General features: G+C 38.4%; 2 protein-coding genes across 3 annotated transcripts in view; one reads left to right on the forward strand and one right to left on the reverse strand.

The window, feature by feature from the left end:
* The window catches only part of ITGA2 (integrin subunit alpha 2), a 68,049-nt gene that overhangs the window by 50,326 nt on the left and 4,478 nt on the right, over nt 1–13,245 (forward strand). For both annotated transcript variants that reach the window (XM_068177273.1, XM_068177272.1), the window contains 9 exons: nt 16–157; nt 1,867–1,959; nt 2,979–3,055; nt 3,153–3,236; nt 6,317–6,419; nt 7,207–7,317; nt 7,775–7,879; nt 8,192–8,305; nt 10,476–10,565. In XM_068177273.1, coding sequence (XP_068033374.1) covers nt 16–157; nt 1,867–1,959; nt 2,979–3,055; nt 3,153–3,236; nt 6,317–6,419; nt 7,207–7,317; nt 7,775–7,879; nt 8,192–8,305; nt 10,476–10,565 — 919 coding nt within the window. The remainder of the gene's footprint in view (nt 1–15; nt 158–1,866; nt 1,960–2,978; nt 3,056–3,152; nt 3,237–6,316; nt 6,420–7,206; nt 7,318–7,774; nt 7,880–8,191; nt 8,306–10,475; nt 10,566–13,245) is intronic.
* The window catches only part of LOC137465301 (molybdopterin synthase catalytic subunit), a 27,637-nt gene continuing 14,392 nt past the window's right edge, over nt 1–13,245 (reverse strand). Inside the window, exon 4 of the mRNA XM_068177310.1 lies at nt 1–844. Coding sequence (XP_068033411.1) covers nt 791–844 — 54 coding nt within the window. The 3' untranslated portion in view covers nt 1–790. The remainder of the gene's footprint in view (nt 845–13,245) is intronic.

Genomic DNA, 13,245 nt, shown 5'->3' on the forward strand with positions numbered 1-13,245 from the left:
TTTATTTTCCAACAGCAAACAACAGTTTATTGTCAGCAGCAAAAACAGAAGACTGACATTCAATGTGAAATTGAGAAATAAAAAGGAAAATGCATATAACACCAGAATCCAGGCTACATTTTCAGACAACTTGTTTTTTGCTTCATCTTCTTTACCGGTGCGTGATACCCAACTTCACTGTTTCTGTTATTGCCCCTGATTTTTGAGGTTCTCAGATAAATTTTCTTTTTTCCTTTGTAGCAGTGCCTATTCCAGAAAAGAATATCTGGACAAAACTCTCTCACAATTTGTTTTTTTTGGATACCAGAATTATTCCCCCGGCAGATCAGTTTATTTAGGTCAAGGAGAGATATTTCCAACTCAGCATAAAAGCTGGCAACTTTTTGAGTTTGACCTCACCTCAGACATCTTTTCCTCACTTTAGGCCTTGGCACCCACATCTACTTCTTAACTCCCAGCAGCATGCCTGAAGCAGTTGCTGTGCCACAGGGAATTTGTATTTGATAAATCAGACATGCAGCATTGATGATGAATCCTTAAAGCACAGACTTTGGATCTAGAAATAGTGTTACTGCCAAGGCCATGTGTTCCAGCTAGACAGTTAATCAGATTGACATGATGGCTAATACCAAAAGCTCTTCTTCCAACAAATTTTATCTTAGAGAAAGCAAAAGAAAGGAATTATGCATACTATTTTGGGGAATGCAGCATACCTATAATTTAAATTGTTGCTTCCAATTCAAGAAGGATGAAATACAGATTTCAGTGCTTGGTTTATATGATCAGGCTCCTACTGGAGAGGTGCGTGATAATCCTGGGGGTGAAATCCAGAGCAATCCCTGTACTGAAGGGAGAGAAGGGATAGCATTCATTCCTGCCCAAGAGCAGCATTATTCTGAACAATGAATTGGCAAAAGTACCGCACACAGCGCTGGGGGTGCCCCTCTACCTCCCCATCCTGTTGTGCAGCAAGATTGTTCATTTCACTCTTGCCAAAAGACCACACTGGAGCTAGAATTTTCTTTTGCTTTAAAAGCCCTTTTGCTTAGAAGCACTTCAGCCTGCAAGTGAAGTTTGGACCAAAAATGTGCCTGCTTCAAGGCGGGAAGAAAAACATAAACTGAGTATCTATGGGTCTTTCTGGAGGTTTTGTTTTGAGTTGGTGTTTTTTTTTCGGTTTTTTTTTTTTTTTTTTTTTTTTGTTTTTGTTTTTTTTTTTTGTAGCACAATTCATGAATGGTAAGTGTCTACTAGGAATGTTTTTTATAAAAGACAGTACTTTTTAATAAATTCTTCTCCAAGGGTTGATAACTGGCTCTGGTCTGTGAATTTGTCTTTGAATCAAGGATGATGACAAGCCAATATTTTGGAAAGTAGTAAACAAACTCTTATGTATGGCAGATTTTCCTACAGAAAGTTTGATTTCTTCCAGTTCTAATATTGTCTGCAAAAGTTCTGTAAAAATTCTGTAAAAAAGGATTTATAGAAGTTAGTGGTTTGATTTCTTCCAGTTCTAATATTGTCTGCAAAAGTTCTGTAAAAATTCTGTAAAAAAGGATTTATAGAAGTTAGTGGTGGAGCTGACCTGTTCTCTCTGGTCTGTATTCCTTCTTCCAAGCTCAGCACAAAGTTCTAGTAAGATGATTGCAGTCTATAAGAAATCTAGTGGGAATGGTCCTTGTCCCACCTTCCATGTGACTTCCTCCTGGCCCTGCCTATGCCCCACCCATCTGCTGCATCTCTAGAATTTACTACCATAGTACCTATTTTCACTCCTCCTTAGTATAATACATATGCTGTTGAAGGTACACACCTCTCTGCCTTATCAAAACCTGAAATAAGATGGTGTTTCTGTTTTCTCTGCAGAGTGATGGGACTGAAGTCTCGTGTCAAACAGGAACAGCACAAAGTACAGTCATTTGCCAAATAAGCTATCCTGTTTTCAGAACAGGACAACAGGTACAGCTAGCATGTTTAAATAACCTTGAATGATACCCAAAATCTTCTCTGCTGTTGTTTTTCCTAAATTCTGCATTTATTGCTGATAAGGGTTTCTTAGATTTTACAACAGAGTTAATTAAATAAGCAAAATAGGGCTTAAAATTTGTGACTCCCTGTCAGATTAAAGGGCAAAGGGCTCTCAAAGCTCAAAAAGCTTTCCACAGCTTCCAAATGCTGCAGCAGTTATGTAACTTTTGAAGAGTGAAAGCTGGGGGCAGAGAAGCATAGAGCATCATGTGCAGGCACCTAAGAACTGTGCACAATTCCCATTAAATCCTTTCTGCAGAGTAAGCCTGGAGTAACTCCCTCAGCTGCTCCGTGAATCTCATCTCTCCCAAGAAAGCAGTATTGTTTTGGGACAAGATGGGAGGCCCACACAGCCCTAAGATGAATTGTATATCTTTTTTTTCCATATATGCCATAAACCTCATGATAGCCACAGTTTCATGGAATCTATTATTCCTAAAGGTCAGAGCAGAAACAGGGTTCTAGCCGCTAACATAATCAGCTAGAGCAACAAGAAACTTGCTAGAAAGAACAGAAATATGATGTCCTGTGGTGTGACATGTAGAATAATAATAAAAAAAAATCATACATAGAAAGTTAAGCTTGTTCTGAATGTTAATGGATTTGCTCAAAGTGGACCTGCTGGAAAAAATGGAAGAAAAGAGTGAATACAAAGCTGTGTTAATGCTAGAGTTTAAAATGAAGGAACTGTGAACACCTTTTGCTGCAGCTTACAGCTAGCTGTACACAATTTTAAAATGCAAATAACTCATGTTTATGTAAGAATGCAAACTTGTAGGGGAATGTAAGAACAATTAAATTCTGAATATTAAGAAATTATCAAAATATTACACTGAAATCTGTAGAGAATTCAGATACAGAGGGCAGTTCTAGATTGTTACACACAAGAATAATTTCTTTCAGGATGTTGTACCAACTCATTTACTATGTGTTCCCTGTCTTTTCCATAGGTATCCTTTGATATTAGCTTTGATTTTAACCTTAAAAATCTTCAGAATGTGGCAGTTCTAAGTTTTCATACATGGAGGTAAAGTACATAATGATGTGAAAGCAAGTTAGGTATTAAAAGCTTATTTGTATAAAAAACATTATTACACCTGACTCAAATGTGTTTTGATGAACAGTGAAAGTAAGGAACAGCAAGACTCGGACAACCAGGTCGCCTTATCAATTCCTTTGCGATACGATGCAGAAATTCACTTCACAAGGTATGCTGATTTATGTAAACAGACACAGTCATTTTGCCAAGCTACTTGAAGTAACAGTCTTGAAAGGCCACTAAAATATACTGAAGCTTTGCTTTTGTTTTGGAAGTCATAAGAAATTCCCTCTTCAAAAGTGGTAGCAGATTTTTTGTCTGTCCTTCTAACCAAACTTATATGCAAAAAATTAGGAAGGTTGTGGACTCATGTTTACCTCCCAACACTTGTTACAGATGCTCCTGTGAACAGAAGTGATATAAAGGCCAAGCAGTGCATGTGGTTTTGATAGCATAAGTAGTATATACTGTATAATAACATTGGGCTTCTTGGCTCAGATATAATGACATGGGATCAAATCTGGAGTTACAGCGATTAAAACTAAACAAAAGAACATCAAAAGGAAAAATATGACCCCCTCAGTAAAGGAGAGAAGGAAAAAAAGAAAAAAATTATGGACCTATCTGCTAAACCTGGAGCAAGAATATAAACTTTTTAGCAGTTTGAGATAATGATTTGAACTAAAACCTGAGGTACACCTGTCAGATTCTCTCTTGCTGTAGCTGCACTAGCATTGGAAGCAGACACCCTGCTTTCCCATGCAGCCATCCAGATTCTGGCTCAAACCTACCCCCTCTGCCCGGTGCCAGCCCTTTCTTTTCCATGTAGAAGGCAAGTCAGGGCTGTTGAAAGAGAGATCCTTTACCCTGGGAAGGGTGGGTTGTAAGGAGAGGCAGCTGAGCAGGCAGAGGGAGAGACCACAAAAAGCCTTTTAAGACCTTTTATCTTCATATAGTGCTCTTGAAAGTTCGTATCTTGAGCCCAGGAAATGCTTGGTGATTTGGGATGCACTCAAACAGTAATTAGTCTGTTACTGTTCCAAACAAGAATTATTTCTGTTACAGTTTAACTTAGATTGCAACTGAAACCAAAATATATTGGTGTCACTCTCAGATCAAGGTAGGATATTTAAATTTTCATCAAAGAAAATATTTATTTATCTCTCCCAAATACTGAATTTCTAGGATCAACATGTAATTACAGTTAAGGCATTTAGTCACCAATTCTTGGTGAAAAAATGCTTTTGCATCCCAAAGTGTTCAAAAATTAGTAAATATAAATGGATATTTAAAAACCCAGTAGATATTCAGAGAATAACAGAAATTTTAAAAAGAGGCAGCTGCTTCAAAATGCACAGCAACAATGGATCCAGGAAATTGATATTCGGAGATCACCATAGCTACAAGAACTGTTGGCTGCTGTGTAGGATGTACTGGAATAGGGACCACAGTACAGAAGATTAGTGTTATAACTAATCTTTGCAGAAGTAGTTTCAGAATATTGAAGGCCCTGTATCATCAATAGGTGCACCAGTCCTGGAGTCATGTGGAATTTTTGAGATTATTTTAAGTACAGAGAAGCATTTGAGTCAATGGTGCAAGTTCTTTCAGCTCCTTAAGAAAGTTGCATGAGACCTTGCCAGCAGCAGCAGAGACTGCAGGATCATCTGTGCAGGGCTTCTTAGTAAATTCAGATGGTGCAAACATGAATCAGCAGGTTTAATTAGCTGAGAAATATGAACTGAAATGAAATGCTTTGGAAGAAGCGAGGAATAGAATCTATAAAAGTTATTCAAGGGAAAACAAGGGTTTGAATTCAGCTACATCGCCTGAATATGAAAAAATGCAATTTCATATGCACATCAAGAAATGAAGGAATACCTACTGCTAGAAAATGGTGAGTTTATTCCTGGAGATAATAAATTTAAAAGAATTAAATGAAGTGCATATTAAGCCATGGCATAACTTGGCTTAGGAAGTATTTACCTGGAATTGGTTCCTTCCTGAGGCAGGTAATGCAGCCAAGAAGTAATCCCTTAATATACAAGAGTTGAGAAAAAAGTTTGGTTTTACTGAAATCTTTCTAGGATTAATTTCCTGAGTTTATAGGAGAAGATGTAGCAATATGTGTTTCCAAAGACTTCTGAAAGGACAAGGAAGCTAATACTCTGCATCTTGGAAGGACTGGAATCTTCAGCAGTAAGGAAGGAGAAAATACGTCATTTGTGTTTTCCTTGGAGTCCTTGTGAGCAAGCCCTTCAAGGAAAGGGCCCATGGGAGAAAGTATAGAGGATCAAAAAGGATCGACAGTGCAGTATGGAGGACCACCACTGATCAGGAAGCACATCTGTGTGACTGCACACATGTTATATTGGGATTGTACTCACAGATGTTACCCAGATTAAACAGGGAGAGCGGTAAAGATGATAGATTCCTTGTGGGACAGGAAGAGCTGATGTAGGAGTTGTAATAGCCTCTGTTTCTTGTTAACTCACTCACCAGCTTGCTTTTTGACTGCTCAAATTAGCCTTCTAATGAAAGCTAATGATGAAGAGCAGACACAGTTCTGGCATGGTTTAACAGAAGAGCTGCTCACAGGTAGCAGGTAGTGGGTGTGATGCACAGGGATGTTTTCCTTGTCTTTGAGCGTGGTTCCAACTAACTGAGCTCCTCAAGCACCCACAGGTCCTTGCACCATGTCCTTCCATCACACACCTGCCATTCCATGCTGCAGTGGGCTGAAACCACCCTTGTGTTACTTTGGAAATTTTGGATTTTAAACCCCATAATTACTAAAGAATGTAACCCAAGAGGACTGTGAGAGCTATGTGATATGTACCATCTACATAAGCAGGGTGATGCCTGTGTTTCCACACCCAACCAGTTAGAGATATACCAAGGGAGACAGCTCTTTACTCAGGCCCTTCCTGGGAAAAATGATGACTGCAAGGGTGAATGTTGCAGTTTGTGTGCAGAGAAGTTTGCAATATGGCCCTGAAACAATGCAGGGTTTAGAAGCCTGAGAGAGTCTGTATCCTGTACAATTCTCTTGTCTTAATTTCACGTTTGTTCCAGTTCTTGGCTTCAGTACACCATTTTCTTAACCAACTTTGTAAAATTCAAACAATCTAAGTGACTGACTACTTCTCTCTCTGTACTTCTGACCTGTTTCACAAAGGCATATCCAGTAACATATGTTTTCAAAGCAGCTGCCAAATTGAAATGTATTGTTTTATGGTTGTTAACCAGGCTTGCCAATATCAACTTTTATGAAGTATTCTCTGGTCATAACATTCCTTCCACTGTGAATAATTTTGAAGATATTGGCCCCACGTTCAACTTCTCAGTTAAGGTTAGTAAGTCTGTTTTGTTCTGGTTCAATAAGTTGCCTCCCTCTGTAGCCTGCTCCTAAAACCTTGTTTAAAAAAACACTCCTGCTTTCATTGTCTGATTTTGAGGCTTTTGAATAGGTCAAGTAAGAAAAAAAAATTGCAAATAGCATAAGTTCTTGGAGTCTTCATAAGGTTAAGGATGACATTTGTACAAGTAGAATGGGGGAGGGATTGGTCCTGCACTGTGTACATATTTAGAAGATGGTTAATGCTTAACTTAGGCCAACTTAGACTGTTTTTTTCACAGAGTCTCCTGACAACTTGATAAAGAAAAACAAGTGTTTGCAGGCTTGGACTTTGAAACTTGAAGTTTGGCAAGGGTTAAGAGTGCAAACCTGATGCAAGAACTAGCCAAATCACGGTGCTTATTATATAACACAGAAAAAAACTTAGATCAAAATATGCAATGTGGAAGAAAGTTAAATTATGTTCCATTTCCATTCCTGTAACTGTGACTCCAAAGGACGAAACAGGCCTATTGGCTGTGGCAGAATATTTGCTTTTCAAAACATATTTCATGCAGTTAATATGAGCTTTGCTAAGAAAACAGACTGGAACCTGGAGCTATACAGTACACTTTCTGCTTTACTGTTCACAAAATTACTACCCCAGTGTCTTAGTAAAAAAAAAAATTATGTAAAAGGAGTCCAGTCCTTCCATACTCATCCATTATTTCACATTTTCTTGCTGTATTAAATAATTTATGCATAGCTACCTGAATAAACTCTTGAGTTTTTTACTTTGCAGATAACAACAGGAAGTATTCCAGTAAAGATGTCATCTGTAACAATCAATCTTCCCGAACTGACCAGCAAAGGCAACCCACTGATGTACCTAACTGTAGTCACTACAGATGAGGTATAGATCTGAACTGTATTTTGGGGGTTTATCAGTAATATAAACATCACTTATCTCCCCAATATTATGGCTTAAGAGAATCCATGCTCTTTCTTCTTGTCCGTTACTCATAAAAGAGGGACCACAATGCCAGTAGTACACTAGCCTGTTACTTGGCAGATGTGGAGTATCTGGATCTCTTCAATTAGGTCCTTCTCCAAGTTCCTGAGAAAGTTATTGTAAAAAAAAAATTTTAGATAAAAACCCTTCAGGTCAATCTAGGGACAAGAAAAAAAATATTGTCATAAGAATTATTTACTTCTGACCAAAACCATATACTTTTAGTTTCCTAAAGAATTCAGTGTTCACACTTCAGCCTTTAACCACCATCATCTAAGCCCAGAATTATATATTACTACGATGAGTATAAATTCCCAAGTAGCATGTCGTCCAGTCTCATTCCTGCCATCTTTCCTAGGCCAGAGGTGTTACTTGTGATGCTCAGATAAATCCACTGCAAATAGGAAAAAGACCTTATTCTCCATCTTTCATGAAAGAGAACTTCAGAGCTTCCAAAGAACTGGTGAGTAAAACCCAGGGCTGCAGTAAGTAGGACCTTCTGAGCTGAGGGAAGCAGAGCTGACCTATGAGCCCATTGCTGTACTTGTGGGAAAAGCTGTGATGGCTGGCATTCCTCATTTACAGAGCAGGAGCTCAGCCTATGGATGTACTCACAGACACTGCATCTGCTTTAGCACAGCCTGCAAGCACTTAATTTGTATGCACAGAAGAGCAAAGCAAAGGCAAGGGCAAAAAGTCTGCATGTTGCAAGAATATTTTTTAAAGTGCGTTTTTAATGCATGCTGTTGCCTCTTCTTGCTGTTTCCCCTGGAAGAACTGTAAGAACGTGAAGTGCAGTACCATCACATGCAAACTGGAAGACATTGCACTGAAAGGAGAGTACTTTGTGAACGTATCCACCCAAATCTGGAACGGAACCTTTGCTGCTGTGAGTATCAGCTGCATCTTTATGGAGGATCCAATACTCAAGTACTTTCAAACTCCTGATATTTTTCAAAGTTCAGTACAGAGACCCTACTGTCTAGAAAAACCTTCCTTTACTTTATATTGGTTTGTGTTTTTCCAGATTGAAAACTTGCAGTTAAAGTAGCGAGGCTGCATGACAGAGCTGATAAAACTTCAGTCCAGCACACAATCTAAGAAAATGCTGTGACAATGCAACCTTCCCAGCTGAAAAAATGTTTCCTACATCTCTTAGATTCATTCTGGAGGAACTACAGTTTCCACAAAACTCATCATAGAACAGCAGAGCACAGTATCATCATAGCCTGTAAAATATCATGCTTTTTAGCTTTTGAACATCACAGCCTACATTGTGATCATTTTAAATCACATCAAAATACCAAAACCCTTTTAGTGCTGCCAGTTTCATTTGATAGAGAAAGTGTGGAAAATGTCTTTAATTGATTTTTTGTGTTTATTAGAGTAGGCGTCAGAGAAACAGTCCTTGCTTAGAGACCTATAGGATGTTTTTTAAAAGAAACATCAATATCTCAGCCTATTTTCAATCACCATGTGTCCTCCAGGATATAGCTCATCATGAGTTACCAGACTTTTGAAGTTAGACCATGTTTGCTTCTTAGCTAGGCAACCAACCAAACGATCTTGGAGTCCTGGGTTTGCTTAACGTGTCAGGAACATGATGCAGTCTCCTTAGTGTGTCTGGCGATTCTTGTGGCAGGTATTGACATTTAACAGCAGGGCTGTTGTCAGCTCCAGCATTCAACTCTTAAAAGGAAAAGGTCAGGTTGATAGTGTTAAATGTGTTATGGAAGTGTGTGACAAAAAGCATCTGTCTTTAGCATTTGTATTTTTCTAATCAGCTGGGTCAAGACCATTTGTTAGTGCTGTTAGGTACACAAAAGGTAGAGACCTGAAGAAAAGGTTACTACCCTCACAAAAAAGTGAGTGGGAATGGTTTGTTTACTATCACTGGCTGATGGGAAGGAAAGCTCATATTGTCACAGTTCTCTTTGCATCTCCCATTTTGTAATTTTCTATTTGGTTGTCAATATTCAGCATGAATAATCTTGCAAGCACTCAATCATGCATATCATCAGCCTTTTTATTTAGTGGCAATCACCCATTGTCCAAGAAGGGCATAGCAGGCTTGCCAGTACCTGCTAAGCAAAGAAAAGATTTGTTTAGAAATTGAGGTGCTTTGAATAGTGATCAGGTGTGCTTCTAAACTTTTAGGTGTCCAGGACACACCACTTGGGCAGATGGCCACAGTGCAGGCAGTGCTATAACTCACACTGCAGAGCCAGTCAGTTTGGTGTGTTGGCCACTGCAGACCCACAGCTGCCCACGGTACCTGGCCCTGCCAGGGCTGAGGAGGAAAAAGGGCAGAGCAGGCATTGCCTTTGGGTCAGCTGGAGAGAGTGGTCCTGTGCTCCCATGAACCTGAGGCCATTCCTTGTGGTGCTGTGGAAGAACAGCAGTGAACTGTCAGTGTCTACACAGCCACGCACCTCTCCTCCCAGTACATCCACAGAGGGAAGTGGGGTCTGGCACAAGGTCCCTTTTCAAATAGGAATTGGCTTAAGATTTTTGTCATCTTCTCTGTTTAAGCTGAGAGCTACGTCAGAATTTGAGACATGGAGAGGAACACATAGTGAAAGGAAAAAAATAAATGGGAAAAAACAGAAGCATTGGATAGAAGTGAAGGCAGGGGAAAGTAAAAGAACATCCAGTTTCCATTTCTTTCAAAGGCCAGAGATATATTCCCATCTGTGTCTCCTTTTCTCACTGCTATTTCTTCCCATCTCTTTCCTGCTAGCAGCAGTGATAGCTTTGAAATAACTATAAAAAGGGTTATGTAAATATTTCCTTCGGTTTTGCTTGAACTGTACATTAAAGAAAAAGAAAAACCAGTTCCTCACCGTCATTGCTAAGTGGATTACTGATATATTATTACTTTGATTGACATGTTGGCTGGGGAAAAATATTAAAATAATTTTAATTTTCTTAATACTATGATTTTCTTTTCTGGCTGCGAAGTTTTCATTTCAAGGCAATAGAGTTATTTTAGAATATCTACATTTTAATTGAGTTGCCCTATAACAGAGCTTTACAGTTGTTTTAATATTCTCTTTCAGTTAATTTTCCAGACATTACAACTCTCTGCAGAAGCAAAAATTGATACAAATAACCCTGAGTTATTTATCATTGGAGAGAATACCCTAACTGTAAGTGATAGTTAAGTATATTTTTTTCAACTTCTCTATCTTTGACTGTATTAAAGTGATAGTATTAAATTTTCAGTGTCCTTTAGGACTACATAGTAACTTGATTATGTTGAACTAATGTATCATTTGACTATATGCAAGTCCCTTAAGTTATGAAAATGTTGTTATTTCAGCCCACTGCTATATAAACCAGACATAGTTAAAATCTGTAGGTCTCAAATAAATTGTAGACCTCTGAGAAAAAGTCAGCTAGAAACTTCTGAAATTCAGATAGCTTTCTGTTCATGAAAAGATAAAGATTTGGCTGTCTTGCTGCAATGGAATTAATTATTATAGATAAATGAGCTCTGGGAAACATGTTCACAAATCTGACTTATAGTTTTACTTACTTCTATAAGAGTATGGTTTGAGGTTTCTACACAAATGTTTGGCAAAGGTCCCCAGAAAGTAATCTCTTCTTGTGGAATGTGGAATATTTTTAGCATTTGGAATAGCTGTCATATGGACAATGTGGACACAGCTTATCTCAAGAGAAGTTTCCATACCACTGCTTTATTAGTACTGAATTCTTCTTCCAAGCTTTCTATTTGCTATACACAAACATAAAAGCTCTGGAAAAATACAGTAGCACTGTGGTACTGTTGTAATAAAAGAGGACACCTTATTCTCTTACTGTGTCTTGAGAGGAACACCCTTCCATTTGCAGTACTAACTTCAGATTTATTTTTACAGGACTTAATAGCCTGTTTTATCTGTAAAATAACCAAGACCATTAAAAAGCAAAATGCAAATTAGTAAATGAGTCAAATATCTGCAAGAATGTGCAGCATAGCCCATTCACAGCCAATAGAAAATTCAACTAAATGCATACAAAAGCACTTACAGATTGATCTTTCTCACTGTGTGATATGATCACCATCCAATACCATTTTTCATCATTGGTTTCTCATGGATCACTCTATTTCTTGTGAAGAACCTCTAACTAAGCTGTTTTGTAATCAGTAAAACCTCCAGTGCCTGAAGAACAAAGGAAGTATGTTTTCACAGAAAAAATTACATGCCAGTATTTGAAGTGTTCTGAGTGCTTCAGTTTGGTGTGGTATTATTTCTATTAGGAGATACTATTTCTATTAGGAGATGAAACTCATTGCTATACAATACAAATATTCCAGGTAATTGCACTGGCTTTTTAGGTAACTCATAAACCATGTATTAATAAGTAATTTTCCATATTTGAAGCGTGGTACTGCCAAATCTACATTACCAGAAGTTCTGTTGGCAATTTCAGGAGAACTAGAATTTAATTATTCAAATGATAGTTGACAAGTGAAAGTCAATTCCTCCCCCCGCCATCGACACATGCGCAGCTGGGACTTCTACACCTTTGAGGCAGTAGCTGAACAGACCTTGAAAGTTATCCACAGGGTTCCTCAGGAACAAAGTGGCTTTTGATGACTTCCAGCCTGACCTTTACTCAACGACCTAATGCCCTGTGAGAAGTCTTGGTAAATGTGCCAGGTTGTGGAGGTACGTTCTCCCTTGAGCAGACAGTTTTGACACTTGGAGTCAGTACCCAGCACTGTACTTAACTTCTTGTCAGGCCAACAGTGATACCCAGTCTGCCCTTCACACTTCCTTGGGAACAGGACAGTACAGAAGCAACAGAGCTTATTTCCCTACTTACCCTGTTAATTTAGATGGATGTGGTAGGATTCACAATTTAACATCTGCATTAGTCATCCATATTCTATATACCCTAGTCCCTGGGTATATACAGGTAAAGAACAGGTCTTTCTGAAATGCAGTTCATCTCATCCTAAATTTGATCCTGAAAATAAATAGGGTGAATTAGGCTTTTAAAAAAGCCTATCCTCCTTTGGGAGTCAAGGAACCATGTTGTAGAAAAACACCAGATCAATTGAATTCCAGTCTCATGGTGTCTTATTGACCACAGTTTAACTTCAGGAAAGATAATTTGTTCTTAGGCATCAATTTTTCTTTCCAGTAGTGCCACTTCACTGTTAATCTAATGCAGAAAGCATTACTAGGCTAACTGCATATATGAAATTGGCTTTTTACATTGGATGAAGTAGGTTGTTGTTTAGCCAAATAAATGAATATTGCCTTGTGATGCTATGTGGGGAAGCTGCTTAGGTATTTTTACGTAAAAGCCTTCACATTTTTTCCAAGTTGGAAGGGACTGCCAGCTGGAGGCCAGAATGGTAACCTGCTAGAATCATCACTATAGCCATTCAGTTAGAAAATACACAAAGCCATCCTGCCTTGGTGAAATGAATACACATAACCACACCTAGCACAACACTGGAGCCTTCCAACAGAAATTACTTAAATCACTGAAATGTCAGTCCAGTGCAAGTTTCCCAGAAAGCTTAAGATTAAATTACTCCGGACAAATGCACTGAATAACCACCCTGAGGAAATAAACCAGTGTGACTTGTTTTATCATGTTTCAGGAAGGAAAAAAACTTTTAGCTAACTGCATGTCATTCCAAGGTTAAATCCAAAAATTTGACAGTTCATAAATATTACAGCAATGTCTCCCCAAGAAACCCTGTTTTATGTAATTATATATTTGGTTATACCTAATCCAGCTAGATAGGGTATCACCTGAAAACTAACTTCCAGACACTCTGTGCTTTTCTGGGAGCTCTCTGGTATT

Source organism: Anomalospiza imberbis, chromosome Z, assembly GCF_031753505.1.
Source record: "Anomalospiza imberbis isolate Cuckoo-Finch-1a 21T00152 chromosome Z, ASM3175350v1, whole genome shotgun sequence".
Classification (NCBI taxonomy): Eukaryota; Metazoa; Chordata; class Aves; order Passeriformes; family Viduidae; genus Anomalospiza; species Anomalospiza imberbis.